We start from the raw sequence: 18,252 nt of genomic DNA on the forward strand, positions 1-18,252 counted from the left end.
CCTATTCAAACTGTAGCACTTACCTAGCTAATTCTACATCTGATGTAAATATTTTAAGTTGCTATGTAATATGGATTCCATTTTTAGGCTTTACTGTGCATAACTTTCATCTAGACTTTAGTAGTTTTTCTTTCACAAGATATTGAAAGTTCACAGTAAATAAAAAATATTCACCTAATTTTTGTATGTTTATATTAGATCATGCTTTACGATTATGGAATATCCAAACGGACACTCTGGTGGCAATATTTGGAGGCGTAGAAGGGCACAGAGATGAAGTTCTAAGTGCTGTAAGTTGAAAACTGCAGGGCAATGACTTTCAGGTTTACATAGCTGTGAACAGTCTCCATGAAACTCTTTCCTTGTAAGAAAGTGTGTTTGTTTCATGTAGCCTGTCAGGCAGACATTCACTTACGTTTGACATAGAAGATTTAATCTCCAGATGAAGGAATAAAACAAGTAAAGACTATATTTATTTATTTTTTAAATTACTTGCACTTTATCTATACCAATCCCTGGATTCTCATGAGAGCACTATGATCTTGCTCCTTTCCTTTTAATCTAAAATCACTAAGTTAATGTTTGTTTTGCTGTTTTGCAGTTATTAAAGAAAAAAAATTAAACTATGTAGCCATTAAAGTACTTTTCCATCTTTTCTTTGAAGTTGAAACATAAGATTTTTGCTTTTTGGAAGTGTTTTATTGTGCTCACACTGTTTTAGGTAACTTATTTCTAACCATTCTTTTTGGTTGGCGTGGTATAATACAAGACCAATAGTTAATTTTGTTTAAAGATAAATACCACCTTTATATTGATGTATTATAATCCATTGGTCTATTATACAAGTGTTTTTAGTCAGGTTTCAGATTTTAACATTATTTTAGCTTATGTTCCATATTTAACTCATTTAATTCCTGAAATTTCACACCTCTTAGGTTGTTTTCCATTAAACTGTGTAAAGGGGCACCATATTTTACAGCATGTAACATGTTAGTTGAAGGTACTAAAATATTCCTATGTTGACATTTGGATTCCTTTGTGAGAATCATACCTTCCTTGGAATACCTTGTCAACCTGGATTTCCTAAAAGTTGCAGTAGCATTCTACATCTGGCTTTATGTGTGTAAAAGCCAAGTGAACTGTTCTTTATTAATAACTCCAAATTAGTGGTATTGTCTCTAAGGATGTCTTGTTGCTGTTGACAGTGAGGTAATTAGAAGTAGCACATCTGTGGATTCAGTAAACATCAAGCCTAAAGTTCTTAGGCTTGTATAAAATGGTACTCATAATTAATTCAAAGGCTGGATTAACATACAATATCTAGGTTAGTAAAGAAAATATACTCCTTCAATAGAACTCTCTACTGTTTTTTCTTAGAATGAGAGCAGGAGACAGTATATAGCTCTTCTGTTAATACAGGAGTTCACTGATAGGTGGATAGGTGTGTGAGATTTTCATTACTCATTTTTGTGCCTTTCGCTAAATTAAATAGCATCTCTGAGCCTTAGTGTCTGCCTATGAACTGAGGTTATTACAATAGATGATCTGTTGCATGCCTGTTAAAAATTAGTAAACAGCAAATGAAAAAAGTTAAAATCTGTTTTTTATCAGACTTTTAAAAATTCACTTAAAAGTGAACTCTAAGACTAACTTAGAAGTATAAAGTAAAATGTCAGCTCTTTAAGGATTCATGTATTTGCACATGCACGTGTCAGTTTCATTGGTCGGTTGAGTTTGGATAGGAAAAGTAATACACTCTTCAGCTCTTCGTGTCAGAATAGTTATTTTACTTTAGTAATCAATTTACCTTCAGAAGAAACAAAATGAATATTTTAGTGTCATTGAATAGATAAAACTAAGATTAAGTAATTTTTTCTTAATTTATACATTGTAAATGCTTATATATTCTGATGGTGACAAACTAATTAAAACTGTAAATCTTGAAAGTAGTAAACTCTGATTTATGGCCTGTTTAGATGAAACCCAAAATGTAGTTTGTATTGTGATGTGAAATACAGTTTTCACCATGTTGCATATTAGGTGAAAATTGGATAAATATAATTTGGAACTGTAATTTATATAAAACTTTTTGGTTTTACATACAGGATTATGATCTTTTGGGTGAAAAAATAATGTCCTGTGGTATGGATCACTCTCTTAAACTTTGGAGGATCAATTCAAAGAGAATGATGAATGCAATTAAGGAATCTTATGATTATAATCCAAATAAAACTAACAGGTAACAGTTGTGGTATTTAAAACAATTTTGTTTTGTGCTGTTGAATATATGTTTTATTTTTTCTCAAAAGTGCTATATAAGCCCCAACATTGAGTTCAGAAGATCGTCTTTTAACTTTAAGGCATAATTTACATGCCATAAAATTCACCCCTTTAAGAAGTCCTTTATTTGCAGTGTTTGTGCCTTACTTTTCAAAATCCCCTTTAAATTGTGTTGTCATCTTAACTTAGTAGCACATTTTACTTATTTCTATTTTGGTATGCATATGCTTGGCCTTTTAAGTTAGAAATGTGAAAGTTTTAAGTCACTTAAGCTTATTATGGACTAGGGAGAGTAAAGGACACTTTAGAATAATGTTAACATTTTTTAAATTATACTAATTCTAATTCAGGATGGTAAACCACAGTTTTAAACAATGGAGTTCTTAGCTCTAATTCATGATAATGCTTTTCTCTAAATGATGCTCACTTCATTAAATGGAGAGAATTCAAATGCAGGAGCCTCGCTTCATGGTAGTATAGGTTGGGGAATTTTGCAGTTTTCTTAGTATGTTTTTGAAATGTCTCAATTCTTAATGCAGTAACTGTCTTTAGAATCTTACCAGGCTGTCATTAACACTTTCACTGTAAACGTTGTATGTCTGCATGTTAACTTTGTTGGTACTTTTGTTTTAGCAAAGATCTAGAGTTCATTTTCTGGTTATCAAGCCAGATTGTTAATCGATTATTAAATTTGTAAGCATCAGTAAATATTTCAATGCACTAACATTCATCAGACATAAGTGCCCTCTAAGAATTATTAAAAGTTTTACCTTTCCCCTTTAAAACACCAGGAACTAGTAGTACAATGTTAAATTTATATTTTTAGATTATTTTCTAGGTATCTGGAATAAATACAAACTATATTTCACAGTTTTCAAAAAATAACAGTTGTACTTTTTTTTTTTTGAGAGAGGCCATACAATTATAATCTGTACTTGGCAGAAAACCAATTAATATAATTATAGCAGAATTAAGAATTTATATAAGATCATGAATAACATTTTAATGTTTTAACAAAATATCCCAGAATTTGCATTGGAAAGATTGTTTTGAGTTGATGGAATCCAAAGTGTTTTTTTACATATCTGAGGGAAAAGGTAAAGAGAGGACATATGAATTGCCTAAGACAACTAATTCAGGGCATATTATACTTATACAGCTATTTCTGATTTAAAACTGAGTATATTAGGAATGTTAACTATACTGTTAATTAAATAACTCCAGAATTAGTAGCAGCTTGTTTTGCTTTTTTCTCACAGATATCTCTAATGAAAACAATGGTGCCATTTAGTTTCCTAAATACAGAAATTATTTGGAAAAGTCCTAGGAAATTTTATTTTGTTTTTTTTTTTATTTTTTTGAGATGGAGTTTCGCTCTTGTTGCCCAGGCTGGAGTGCATTGGCACAATCTTGGCTTACTGCAACCTCTGCCTCCCAGTTTCAAGAGATTCTCCTGCCTCGGCCTCCCAAGTAGCTGGATTACAGGCACCTGCCACCACGCCTGGCTAATAAATTTTTTTTTGTATTTTTAGTAGAAATGGGGTTTCACCATATTGGGTAGGGTGGTCTTGAACTCCTGACCTCAGATGATCCACCTGCCTCGGCCTCCCAAAGTGCTGGGATTACAGGCATAAGCCACCACACTCGGCCCCACTTAAGAAATTTTAAATTAGTAAGGTATCATTTTCAGAAATTATTGCTCAAGGCAGGACTCTAGAATTATCTTTAGCAGACTTTGGAATGATGTTTAGTTGTTCCTGGAAAGATGGCTATCTTTTGAAATAGTGTAGGTATGTTGACTTTCATAGACTATTAATGCTTAATTTTAAGGACTGAGTAGGTAGCTTAGCATATTTTCTGTGAGAAACTGATCAGGCCTTTATTGGTTAGGGTACCCAGAATTGAAGTGATTAATTTTGGATTATATATAGTAAAAGGCAGGAAACTACAATGTTTATAAAAGAAGTATCTATCATAAGACAAAAATAAAATTTGTTAATAATGGGGAAAAATAAACAAAAGTGGAATGAGACTTTAGCTTTCAATAAATAGATAAGGTGGTTGGTTATGTAGGAACACAGAGGAATTAATAGTCTTACATTTTGTTTTTCCAAGTTTTATAAATCCAAAAATGAAAAAGAATATGATTCTACTATAATTTTTTCTTTTAACTTTTTACATTTCCATTCTTCCTTCAGGCCATTTATTTCTCAGAAAATCCATTTTCCTGATTTTTCTACCAGAGACATACATAGGAATTATGTTGATTGTGTGCGATGGTTAGGCGATTTGATACTTTCTAAGGTATGGTAACTGCAGTTAAGCTGTACTTCCATCGTGTGTGTGTGTGCGTGTATGTGTGTGTGTTGGAACTTGGCAGGGAGCAGTTTATGTAGTTTATTAAATTGAATGGCAGATGGGAAATTGCCTTTTTTAAAGTCTCATATTTTGATATATTTAGAAACTTGTTTTAAGAATAAAACATGCCATTGAAATACAATTCTTTGTGCTCCAGTAAGATGAGTATAGTTTTATAAGGTGATAGTGTTCTGTGATACTCAGTATTATTACAAGATAACCGGTAACTAAAGCCAACAGAATTGGCTTTTGTTTTTATTTTTTTGTATCTCTGTGGCTATTTTAGTAAAATTTTATTTACAAAAACAGGTGCCTGGAGTTGGCTTATGGGCTGTAGTTTGCCAATCCCTGCTCCTGTTGATGGATTTATACAGATGCTCCTCGATTTATGATGGGATTACATCGTGATAAACCCATCATAAGTTGAAAATGCATTTAATACACATAACCTACTGATTATCAGCTTAGCCCAGCCTACCTTAAATGTGCTCAGAATTAGCCTACAGATTGGGCAAAATTATCTAACACAAAGCCTGTTTTATAATAAAGCATTGAACATCTCACATACTGCATACTGCTAGCCCAGGAAAAGATCAAAATTCCAAATTCCAAATACTTCAAAATTGCAGCTGTTTTGTACCATTTTGGTAAAGTTGAAAAATTGTAAATCAGACCATTGTAAGTCAGGGACCATCTAGGTGTGTGTCTGGGTGTGTGTGTGTGTGTTTGTGTGTGTGTCTGTATTTTTTTGTAGCTGATAATTTAGAGAAGCTGTTGGTGATATTACATGAGCATTTAGGATTATCACATTTGGTGAAATTGCTGTCCAGCTTCTTTTCTTGATGTGAATTTCAGGCCACTTCACATTTTCTTGGGCAGAGCCTGATTTACTTTTTTCTTGGCTTTATGTGTAAACTGTTTTTTTTTCTTTTTTCTTTAAACTTTTGACCTTCAAATAACTTGATTCATAGGATGTTTCAAAGATTGTTCAGAGAGGTCCCATATGATCTTTATCCAGAATCCAAAGTTTATATCTTATATAACTGTAATACAGTATCAAATCCAGAAAATTGACACTGGTACAATGTGTGTGTATAGTTTTATGTCATTTTATCACGTGAATTTTGTCATTTCAAGAATGGTACAGTTTGGGACCTTTTAAGATTGTTTTTTTCCACTCAGACCCTTGAGATCCATCCAAGTTGTTGCCTGTATCAGTAGTTTGCCATTTTTATTGCTGAGTAGTATCCCATGGTATGGATTATCATAGTTTATTTAACTATCTATGGTAGGAGGTTTTGGTCGTTTCCAGTTTTGGGCTATTGCAAATAAAGCTGCTAATCAACAGTTGTGTCCAGGTTTTTGTGTGGACTTAAGTTTTCATTTCTCTGGGTAAATGCCTAGGAGGGCAATTGCTGGGTCATGGTTAAGTTTGTTTAGTTTTTTAAGAAACTGCCAAACTATTTTCCAGAGTGGCCGTGCCATTTTACATTCCCACCAGCAATGTATGAGAGATCCAGTGTCTCCGAATCTTCGCCAGCATTTGGTATTGTCATTATTTTTTATTTTAGCTGTTCTGATAGGTGTGTAGTGATATCTCATCGTGGTCTTAATTTGCATTTCCCTGATGGCTAGTGATGTTGAACATCTTTTTCATGTGCTTATTTACCATTTGTATATCCTTTTTGGTGATGTCTCTTCATATCTTTTGCTCATTTTCTAATTGGATTGGTTTTTTGTTGTGTTGTTTTTTGTTTTTTTTTTTTACTGTTGAGTTTTGAGAATTTGAATATATTCTAATATGAATCCTGTATCAGATACATAGTTTGCAAATATTTTCTTTCAGTCTGTGGCTTGTCTTTTCATCCTCTTTAATAGGGTCTTTCACAGAGCAAATGTTTTTAATTTTTATTAAATCCAGTATATTGATTTTTTAAAATTATTTTATGGATTATGCTTTTGATGTTGTGCGTAAGAACTCCTTACCAAGCCATAGACCTTAAAGATTTTCTCCCGTGTTCTCTTGTAAAAGTTTTATACTGCTAGTTTTACATTGAATATGTAATCCATTTTGAGTTGATTTCCTTATGAAGGTGTGAGGTTTAGGTTGAAGTTCCTTTTTCCCCTATAGATACTCAATTGTTTCATCAGCATTTGTTGAAAGACTGTTCTTCCGCCATTGAATTGCTTTTGCACCTCTATCAGAAATTGTTTGGCTATACTCGCGTGGGGCTGTTTCTGATTTTCTTGTTCTGTTTCATTGATCTGTATATTTGCTCCTCCACCAGTACTACATACACAGTCCTCATTATTGTAGCTCTATAATTTTTCTTGGAATCTAATAGATTTCTCCCATCTTTATTTTTTTCATAATTGTTTTGAGCTATCCTAATTCCTTTGCCTTTCTGTGTGTACGTTTTAGAAAAATGTTTTCTACATTTATAAAAATCTTGCGGGCAGTTTTTTTGAGGAGAAGTTTTTGAGTGGAATTGTATTAAACCTGTATATATAATTTTGAGGAGAACTAATACTGTGCTGAGTCTTCTAATCCACGACTGTGGTATGTCTCTTCATTTATTTACATCTTCTTTGACTTTTATCATCAGCATTTTATAGTTTTTAGCATATGAGTCCTGTTTTTGCTCTATTAGATTTATACCTAAGTATTTTTTAAGCAATTTATAAATCGTATATTATTTTCAATTTTTATGTGTTCATAACTAATATATAGAAATATAATTGATTTTTGCATATTGATCTTGAATCTTGTGCCCTAGCTAGACTACGTATTCAAGGTGTGTTTTGTGATTTTTCTCTGTAGACTATCATGTGATCTGCAAATAAGGACAGTTTTATTTCTTCCTTTGTGATCTATATGCCTTTTCTTTTTTTGCCTTATTGCACTGGTAAACTTTCAGTTCTGTGTTGAATAGCATTGTTAGGAACAGATATTCTTGACTTGTCATTCAGTCTTTCACAATTAAGCATATTAGGGTTTTTTGTTGTTGTTTTGTTTTGTAGGTATTCTCTATCAAGTTGGAAAGTTGAGAACTGTTTCCTGTTCCTAAATTTTTGAGCGCTTTTTCATGACTGGTGTTTTGTCAGATGCATTTTCTTCATCAGTTTATATGATCATGTGGTTTATCTGCTGTTGCCTGTTAATATAGTGGATTATATTGATTGGTTTTTTGAATATTGACCCAGCCTTGGAACCCTGGAATACATTCCTACTTGATCATCCTGTGTAATTTTTTGTATTGCTGAGTTCTGTTTGCTAATATTTTGTTAAGGACTTTTGTGTCTGTATTCATGAGGTGTGATACTGGTCTGAACTTTTTTTTTGGTACTGTTTTTTTCCGGTTTTGGTATTAGTAATACTGACTTTATAAAACAGATTGGCAAATGACCTGTTTCCCATTTTCCAGAAGAGATTGTGCAAAATTAGTGTGACTTTGTTTTTTTTGAAACAGAGTCTTGCTCTGTTGTGCATCCTAGAGTGCAGTGGTGCAGTCTCAGCTCACTGCAACCCCCCACCTCCTGGGTTCAAGTGATTCTCGTGCCTCAGCCTCCTGAGTAGCTTGGATTACAGGCGTGAGTCACTCACCTGCTAGTGTTACTTTTTAATGAAGTCCATTAACTTAATGGTTATAGGGCTGTTCAAATTAACTACTTCATTTCGGGTCATACTGGGTGAGCTATAGTAGTTTGTGCTGTTTGAGGAATCGGTACATTCCATCTAAGGTAAAATCTATGTATACAGAGTTGTTTGTAATATTCCCTTATTATCCTTTCAACATCTGCTAGGTCTGTAGTGATAGCCCGTTTCTTTCTCTTTTTTTGAGACAGGGTCTTACTGTGGCTGTGGTGCAACTGGCTGTGGTGCTCACTGCAGCCTCGACCTCCCAAGCAATCCGCTCACCTCTGCCTCCTGAGTAGCTGGGACTATAGGCATGGGCCACCATGCCTGGCTAATTTAAAAAAAAAAATTTTTGTAGAGATGAAGTCTTGCTGTGTTGCCAGGGCTGGTCTCATTTTTGAAATTGCCAGTTTCATTTTAGAAATTGGCAGTGTAGGTCTTTTTTTGGGTCAGTCTTGCTAGAAGTTGGTGAATTTTATTGATCTTTTCAAAGAACTAGCTTTTTACTGTTTGTTTTCTGTTGTAAATGTTATTTATATCTTCCCTTTTGTTTGCTATTGGTTTATGTTGCTCAACTTTTATCAGTTTCTTAAGATGGTAGCTTAGGTTGTTGAGTTTTTGAGAATTTGTTTTATGGCTCTATTTTAGATATGTTTGATGGGAACTTGAAAAGAGTATGTGTTCTGTTGGGTGGAATATTGTATAAGTGTTTATTAGATACTATTGATTGATGATGTTGTTGAATTCTTCTATATCCTTGTTTGTTCTCTGTCTACTGTTTTATCAACCATTGAGAGACAGGTGTTGAAATCTTCAGTTACAATGTGGATTTTTCTCTTTCTGCTTTCAGTACTGTCATGTTTTGCAGTTCTGTTGTTGGTGCATTCTACATTTAGTATTGCTATGTCTTTGGAATTGACTCTTTTTTCATTACATCATCTTTTTTCAAACTTTTACTTTTAATCTATGTATATTATCATTGAGTAAGTTTCTTGTAGATGATATAGTTGGGTCATATATTTTTAAAATATATTCTGCCTATGTCTTTTAACTGGTGTATTTAGACCATTTATATTTAAGCCTTAATATCAGTTATTATTTTAAGTCTGCCATTTTTCTTTTTGTCTTTTTCGTTTCTCTCTGAGTTTTTTCCCCTCTAACTTTCTGGGTTATGTGAATGGTTTTTAGAATTCCATTTTTATTTATCTATATTAACTCATTTGTCTACTGTATTATCAGCATTTTACAATATTTTTTTTTCTTCAGAAATAAGATCTTGCTCAGTCACCCAGGCTGGAGTGCAGTGGCACAGTCTTAGCTCTCTGAAGCCTGAAACTCCTGGCCTCAAGCAATCCTCCTGCTTCAGCCTCCCGAGTAGCTAGGACTATGGGCATGCACCACCACACTTAGCTAATTTCTTTACTTTTTGTAGAGGTGGGGATCTTGCTATGTCCCTCAGGCTGGTCTTAAACTCCTGGCCTGAAGTGATTCCCCTGCGTTGGCCTCCCAAAGCCCTGGGATTACAGACACAAGCCATTTAAGTGAAATTTAGAATGCTTCCTTCCCTTTACATCACTTCATTCTTCTCCATTTATAATTGTCTTAAATATTTATTTATATTTGAGAAACATATCAGTTTTTTTGTTCTTCAACCATCAAACACAATTTAGAAAACCCAAAAGGAAAAGGAGAGTATTGTATTGACTCACTTTGCATTTTCTGTTGTTCTTCCTTACTGATAAATTCAAATCTTCTTAATTTTTTGTTTCGAAAACTTTCTTTAACCATTCTTTTAGAGCAGGTCTGCTGTTAACAGATTCTCCTATTTTTTCTTTATCTGAGCATGGCCTCATTTCTTCTTTATTTCTGAGGGATATATTCACTGAATATAGGATTCTGGCTTCACAGTTACTTTCTTTCAACACTTGACAAATGTTTTTGCTCCCTCTTTGGCCTCCATAGTTTCTGATGAGAAATCTGCTGTCGCTGGAATTGTTTGTCCTTTTTAGGTAAGATGTTCTTTCTGTCTTAATGCTTTCAGGATTGTTTTCTTTGCCTTTAGTTTTCAGATTGAGCAGGAGTGTATTTAGTTTGAGGTTTGAGTGTGATATGACTTGATGTGGATTTCTCTGGGTTTGTCTTGTTTGGGGTTCACTGACATTCTTGAATCTGTAGTAGATTGATGTTTTGTCCCAGGTTTGGAAAGTTTTCAGCCATTACTCAAATTGTTTTTCAGCCCTGCTCTCTTCCCTCATTTTGGGACTCTGATTATATGAATGTTAGATCGTTTGTTTGGTCCCCAGGACTGTCTTTTTTCTTTTTTCTTTTTGTTTAGATTGGGTAATTTCTATTGTACTGTCTTTAAATTTACTGACTCTTGACCCTCTCCTCTTTTGGTATTGAACCCATCAATTGAGTTTTTTATTTGGGTTATAATAGTATATTTTAGTTATAAAACTTCCAGTTCATTCTAAGTATGTTTGTGTTCATTGAAGCATTTTTATATTCCTGCCTTAAATCTATGTCAGATCTGACATCCGTGTTATCTCAGTGTTGATATCTGTTGATTATCTTTTTAAAGCTGATTTTTGTCTTTCTAAAGTTGATTTTTATGATTCTTGGTATGAAGAGTGATTTTTGATTGAAACCTGGGTATTTTGGGTATTACGAGACTCTGGACCTTATTTAGATCTTCTCTTACAGCAGGCTTTCTCTGATACCTTTTCATCTGGGGAAGGGAGGCGCATTGTGTTGTGACAGGTTGGGGTGGAAGTCCAGGTTCCCCACTCGGTTGACTTGGTGTTGGTGCTTCATTACTGCTCAGTGGGGGTGGGAGTTAAGGCTCTCCGTAGGCCTCAGCTGATACCACTCTAGCTGGGAAGGGCCAGGATGCCTAATTACTGCCCCCCTAGTGGTCTCCATTGACACTGTGGGTAGTTGGTGGCTTTACCAGTGAGTGGCTATGAATGTCCTAACTCGATTAGGCCTCCTCTGATACCACCCTAGCCCGAGAGGAGGAGGGTCACCCCATTGCTATAAGAGGTATGGGGAGAGTCATGGGATAGGCACTTGGGGTGCTTAGTTACAACCTGAGCATGGGTTTTTCACTGGGCTTTTGCTGGTTCAAGTGGAGATGGGTCCACAGATTTTTCTAGGGTGTTTGGCTGGAGTAGAGCATTGTCATCTGAAAATTTTGTCTTGTTAGGCTGCTACATTTTTTGGTTCCTTGGTTAGAAAGGGTAGGCTTTTGTTGTTGTTTTTGTTGTCTTCACTCATTAGCATTTCTGAGTTGCTGCCTTCTCTCGCATCCAGTCTGGTATACATAAGGCAAAAGAAAACCCAGGAAACTCAACAGTTATCGTTATGTTCCAAGGTTTCTAACTTGCTTGCCTTTTCTCTACCTTTCCAAGTCTTATGTTTGCTTTGTGTATGATACTCAGACTTTTAAGCAGACGGATAGGAAAAAATACATCTGCTCTATTGTTCCAGCAGCAGAAGTAAAAAGCCATTAGGTTTTTTAAATTTCTGCTCTTAGAACTTAGATCTCTGGAAAGGATTTCTGAATTTTAGGTGGTAGGCTGAACTGGAATATATTGGTGGTCTCAAATCTGACTCTGCATTGGAATCACTAGGAGAATGTTAGAAAAATAGATTTCCTAGACCTTACCTTAAGAAATTCTAAATTTGGCACAAGGCCCTGGGAATTGGTAGTTCTAAAAAGCTCTTAGTACATGATTTTGAAGTGCAGCCATCCATTAGCTCTGGCAACATCTTTTTACCTCACTTTGCTTTAGTTGTTCCATCTAGGGACTCCAGTACTTAAAAATTCTTTACCGGTGCAGTTAGTAAGAAGCACTTGAAGAGCTTTTTTATAGTTCTTCTGCTTTGGCCTTTCTCTTAGAGACTGAATCAGTAGGGGCTGAGATGAGTCTTTCGAGAAAACTCCATAGACTATTGATCCAATTTTGCATTTAGCCAAGAGTCATCACACTAGGTGGTTTCTAAGGTCCTTTACAGTTAAAAACTTGAATAACAGATGTCATATAGCACTAGGATTTAAAAAGTCTAAATAAAAAAGGTAGAGAAGAAAAAAGAATGTGTTGTCTCCTCCCTAATCTTCAAGTGGCCATACTATTAAATTATTTAAATGCCTGTGAACCCCACAGGGCTGCCACCTGTGACTATATTATGTAGGCTGTCCAGTAAAATTCTAGGGGCACTGTTCACTTACACGAGGATTTCTGAATCCTGGTGCTATTTAGTTTAGGCCAGATAATTCCTTTTTTGAAGGGGGTTTCCTGTGCATTATAAGATGTTTAGTAGCATCTCTGGCCTCTACTCATTAGAGCACAGACACATTGCCAAATGTCCCTTAGTGGGCAAGCTACTGACCTAGATAGTAATATGAATAGTGCCCACAGTTTTGCAATTTTTTCTCATTGTATTCTTTACTACTTACTGCTTAGGTGTGTGCATACAAATTTGATTTTATAGGATAGGAAAAGTATAAGTTTGAAGCCTATTTCAATCCTGTCCCCATATCAGTGTCTTGATGTTAAACAACTGCTTTACTTGCCTTCAATTGCCCTATTTATAACCTGAGTTCTAAGGCCATTTATGTGAGTTCATCAAATTTCCTAAGATACCTGTTGAGTATCTACTGTGTGGCACAGATACTGGATGAAGGAATAATAGTTAATAAGGTAAAGGAAACCACCTGTGATTAGAATTGAAATGGGAAACTGCAAACTAGTGAAGTAAGCAAGAGCCAGATTAATGCCGGATTATGAAAAGCCATGTATTCTAATTCTGTATGTTTGTAATTATACCTTTGCTATAAAACACTTCAAGTCTCTGGGTGTCAGAGTATCTAGAGCTGAACTTGGTTTAACTTGGAAGAGAAATGTTGACTTCCAAAATGAATATTTCAGAAAATGTGATTCTTTTGTATTATTGAATTCTGTTGATAATCAGATTTCTTGTCCTTAAGTATGGGCATTGAGTGTAAATATAAATGAATGTACATCACTGTACTTGATAGAAGGATTAACCAGGTTCTAAGAGCTGTGAATTCCAAAACAATAGAAAAGCCTTGTTTTTACTTTGTAAGATTCAGTTCCACATTAACATTTCTTTTTCTCATTTCTCTCTCTGTTTTAGTCTTGTGAAAATGCCATTGTGTGCTGGAAACCTGGCAAGATGGAAGATGATATAGATAAAATTAAACCCAGTGAGTCTAATGTGACTATTCTTGGGCGATTTGATTACAGCCAGTGTGACATTTGGTACATGAGGTTTTCTATGGATTTCTGGCAAAAGGTATCAACGTACTTTTACATTTTGAAATGATCTGACTTATGAAAGACCATTGTAATTCTAGCTTTTTCTGTTGTGTCCATGTTCTTTTTCCTTCACAAATCTACCCTGATGTTTTGTATTGATTACTTTGCCCTTTGATGTTATTCATCAAATACTTTGGTGTTACTCATTCTGCTTTTGTGGCTCTGCATATGATCTGCAGTGCTTACTTTAAGTTAAATTGGCAGTTAGGTATCAATGGTGGAAATTAGGTATTTATGTTCCATAACATAAACATTACCATAACATTACTAAGACTTAATGTTTTAGTAATTAGATTGTCAATCTACGTATATAACTGTTCCCTAGAGAAAAATCAGGATAGAAGACAGACAAAATATTAGTTACCTAAAAATTTAAAGAAATATATTGTTAGGATTTTGTGGTAACAAATTACTTGGGTATTTATTTCCGTAAGAAAACTTTGGAAGAGCTTTCCACAGCTTTTGCTGTATTTCTTGAAGGCAGAAGAAAAAGTAAGTACCATGCTAACAACGTAAATTTGTAAGGCCCTTCATAAATTTGCAAAATGCCTTCTTACTTGCTCAAGACACTTGTGATGTATTAATTGGTCTTATTCATATTTACAAATCAGAAGTATAAGACCCAAAGAAATAGTCAAGAGCACAGAGGCTGGAACTGAGCTTTTTCTGAAACAAGAAAGCTGTCTGAGGATTCCTCCAGTGCTTTAGAACCTGGTAATTTTATTAATTTGATGTTTTTAAAAATATGTTTATACAGATGCTTGCATTGGGCAATCAAGTTGGCAAACTTTATGTTTGGGATTTAGAAGTAGAAGATCCTCATAAAGCCAAGTAAGTGTTTAGAAATTTCTGTTCAAAATTTCAGGCTTTTTCTCCACAATTGTATGCCTATGTAGAAAAGATCATTTATATTTGCAGTGCCATCCTTAAGTCATTTTTAACATTTACGGTTTTCAGAGTTGAAGTTATTTTTTATTCCAATAATTTTTTTCCTAAGTACCTTGGTGACAAGTTATTTCTCGTTTTTATACAAATTATATAGTGCTTGTTGAACTTAAAATATATCCAAATTTTATAAAATTTGAGACTGACTCTTAGTGAAGTAAATTCTGGTTTTAAATGCTTTTCATATGAATTGGAACATCTGCTTATTTTCTAATCCACTGTTTTAGGGTAGACACTGACAACGTTATGTGTGGTCTTTAACCTGTTGTCATGTTTTTTTCCTTAGATGTACAACACTGACTCATCATAAATGTGGTGCTGCTATTCGACAAACCAGTTTTAGCAGGGATAGCAGCATTCTTATAGCTGTTTGTGATGATGCCAGTATTTGGCGCTGGGATCGACTTCGATAAAATACTTTTGCCTAATCAAAATTAGAGTGTGTTTGTTGTCTGTGTAAAATAGAATTAATGTATCTTGCTAGTAAGGGCACGTAGAGCATTTAGAGTTGTCTTTCAGCATTCAATCAGGCTGAGCTGAATGTAGTGATGTTTACATTGTTTACATTCTTTGTACTGTCTTCCTGCTCAGACTCTACTGCTTTTAATAAAAATTTATTTTTGTAAAGCTCTGTGTTTAGTTATTTTCATTGTGGTGAAAAAAAATTAAAAGTAATAAAATCATGCCTTATCTTTTTATAATGCTTGTTTTTTGTAGTTCTCTTAACCAGAGAAAGTTTTATAATACAGAGATTAAGTATAGGCTCTAGAACTAAACTGAATTCAAATCTTGGCTCTGCTACTACATGACCTTGGATAAACAACTTCTCAATGCTTGGTTCCTTGTGTATAAAACAGAGATAATACTACTTGCCTCAGGGTTATTGTGAGGATCAAATGATTCGTTATGTGTGAGGCAGTTAGAACAGTATTGACATATAATAAGCCCTAAATATATTTTAAGTGTTTATAATTATTGGAGATTATATTTCCTATGGTTTTATATTTTTTAATGTTTTCTTATGTAATGGTTTCATAAGTAATACTTAAAATTCTACAGAGTTAGAACCTATGATAATGTCTAACTGTAACCTTTCTTTATAGTTTAAAAAAATATTATTGCCATTAGATTTGCAATTAGGCCATTGGTAACCTTACAGGAGATGTCATTAGAGCAAAGGAGGAGAGGATATAGAAGCTTAAATTCAGTGGGTTGGATCATGAAAGAGATGGCAAGTATGTTCATGTAGTGAGTTGTTGCCCCTTTTCTAGAAAGTTGTTACTGGCTAAGAGAGATTAAGTAGATTGAGATCATAAGGTTGGGAATAGTTGGTTATTTTGTCTCCAACATAAGGCACATTGCATTTATTTGTGGGCAAAAATTCCCTAAAGAGTGAAGACCAAGATCACATGTGGAGGGTTTAACTTGAAGCAGAGGAGTGAAGAAAGCCTGAATGATCATAAAGCTAAGGTTGGAGGTGAAATGAGGCGAGCCAGAGAAAAATACAAAATACTGAATTTTGTCAGGTTTTTAAGAAGATTCCTGAACCTTGTTTCTATAAATATGTGTATTTTTAAAGTTTGGTTTTGATATCTTGTACAGTATTTGAAACACTGCCCCTTCTTGAGCTATCTCTGAAGATTTTTACTTCCCTGTTAATAGTATAATGCTTAAGTCTGAGTAAACAGGAAAACTAACTGCCTTTTACTGTCTGCGTCCAATGGACCCTTCAATTGTTTTTTAGAAATTTAAATAGGAACTTTAAGAAGTAAACCTTTATAGCAAGTAAATTCTTATGTACAAACATCAAAAGACGAGGAATACTGGCATAGCCTTTTAGCAAAATGAGATTTCCTAGGTTCTTCTTGCAAAATACTGCATGATGAAATCCTTCCTGTTGCATGATTAACTAGGTGAGAATGTCATCTTTCCTTTTGGTTCTTAGAAATGTATTATTCACTACTCCATTCTTGAGGTTAGTTTTAATTTTTTTGGAGACAATCTCACTCTTTTGCCCAGTCTGGAGTGTAGTGGTGCCGTCTCAGGTCTCGCTGCAACCTCTGCCTCCCAGGCTCAAGTGATTCTCGTGCCTCAGCCTCCCAAGTAGCTTGGATTACGGGTGTGTGCCATCATGCCCAGCTAATTTTTGTATTTTTAGTAGAGACAGAGTTTCACCATGTTGGCTAGGCTAGAATATCGAGTGTTATAAAGTTAGTGCAGATGGGCTGGGTGCGGTGGCTCAACGCCTGTAATCCCAGCACTTTGGGAGGCGTGGGTGGGTGGATCACGAGGTCAGGAAATCGAGACCATCCTGGCTAACACAGTGAAACCCAGTCTCTACTAAAAATACAAAAAAAAAAAAAAAAAATTAGGCGTGGTGGCGGGCGCCTGTAGTCCCAGCTGCTTGGGAGGCTGAAGCAGGAGAATGATGTGAACCCAGGAGGTGGAGCTTGCAGTGAGCCGAGATCGTGCCACTACATTCCAGCCTGAGCAACAGAGCCAGACTCTGTCTTAAAAAAAAAAAAAAGTGCAGATAATGAAAGGTCTAGGAGTGAACTCACAGGCCAGTTATCAGCCACATTCTTTATACTCTTATTTTTGCCCCCTCCCCTTTCCCTGAAATACTGAGGAAGTAACATCTCTTTTCCTAATGGATGCTATCCAGAGGGCACCAGTCACCAGTTATCTCATTAGCCTACAAATCATTCTTTTCACTCAAGTGATCTCAAGGTTCTTAGAAGTTGTATCAGGAAATGTAAATCAAGAAGAAATTATATTCTCAAGGTTCTTAGAAGTTGTATCAGGAAATGGAAATCAAGAAGAAATTGTTTTTAATTGACAATTGTATATATTTATAGGGTACAATGTGATGCTTTATACATGTATACAATGTAGAATGAGCAAATTGGGTTAATATATCCATCACTTTGTTCCTCAAAGGAAAAGCCTCCAACTTTTCACTATTGAGTATGATGTTAGTTATTGGCTTGTCACACATGGCCTTTATTGGGTTGAGGAACATTCATTCCTTCTATACCTATTTTGTTGGGGGTTATCATGAAAGGGTGTTGAATTTTGTCAAATGCTTTTTCTGCATCTATTGAGATAATGTACAGTTTTTGTCCTTCATTCTGTTCATATGGTGAATCACATTTATTAATGTGCATATGTTCAAACATCCTTGCTTCCCAGGGATAAATCTCACGTGGTCATGGCAGATGATTCTTTTAATGTATTGCTGAAGATGATGGTTTGCTAGTATTTTGTTGAGTATTTTTGTATTTATATTCATCAGGGATATTGTTTCTACTAGTGTCCTTGGTCTGGCTTTGGTATCAGGCTAATACTGGCCTTGTAAGATGAGTTTGGAAGTATTCCGTGCTCTTCATTTTTGGGAAGAATGTGAGCATTGGCATTAATTCTTTAAATGTTTAGTAGAAACAGAAAAGCCCAGTCTTGGGCTTTTGGGAGACTTTATTTGTTAACAGTTGTAATATTTCCTCTTCCATTTCTGATTTGAGTCCTTTTTTTCTTATTAAGTGTTATAAGGGTTTGTCAATTTTGTTTAGCTTTTTTCCTTTCATTTTTTTTGTTTTCTATTTCATTTATTTCTGCTCTGATCTTTGTTTTTTCCTTCCACTAACTTGAGGTTTAGTTTGTTCTTTTTCTAGTTCCTTGAGGTGTTTGAGG

General features: G+C 34.7%; 1 protein-coding gene across 4 annotated transcripts in view; it reads left to right on the forward strand.

Moving 5' to 3' along the window:
- The window catches only part of EED (embryonic ectoderm development), a 35,656-nt gene extending 20,467 nt beyond the window's left edge, over positions 1-15,189 (forward strand). Inside the window, exons 7-13 of one of the 4 annotated variants that reach the window (XM_005579280.3) lie at positions 199-290; positions 2,106-2,239; positions 4,479-4,584; positions 6,110-6,184; positions 13,436-13,594; positions 14,375-14,448; positions 14,849-15,189. In XM_005579280.3, the coding sequence (XP_005579337.1) occupies positions 199-290; positions 2,106-2,239; positions 4,479-4,584; positions 6,110-6,184; positions 13,436-13,594; positions 14,375-14,448; positions 14,849-14,975 (767 nt within the window). In that variant the 3' untranslated portion in view covers positions 14,976-15,189. Of the gene's footprint in view, positions 1-198; positions 291-2,105; positions 2,240-4,478; positions 4,585-6,109; positions 6,185-13,435; positions 13,950-14,374; positions 14,449-14,848 lie in introns of those variants that run through there. The other 3 variants (XM_005579281.3, XR_012423602.1, XM_074015036.1) reach the window with 3 other exon arrangements.
- The last annotated feature ends 3,063 nt before the right edge of the window (positions 15,190-18,252 follow it).

Source organism: Macaca fascicularis, chromosome 14, assembly GCF_037993035.2.
Source record: "Macaca fascicularis isolate 582-1 chromosome 14, T2T-MFA8v1.1".
In the NCBI taxonomy this organism is placed as follows: Eukaryota; Metazoa; Chordata; class Mammalia; order Primates; family Cercopithecidae; genus Macaca; species Macaca fascicularis.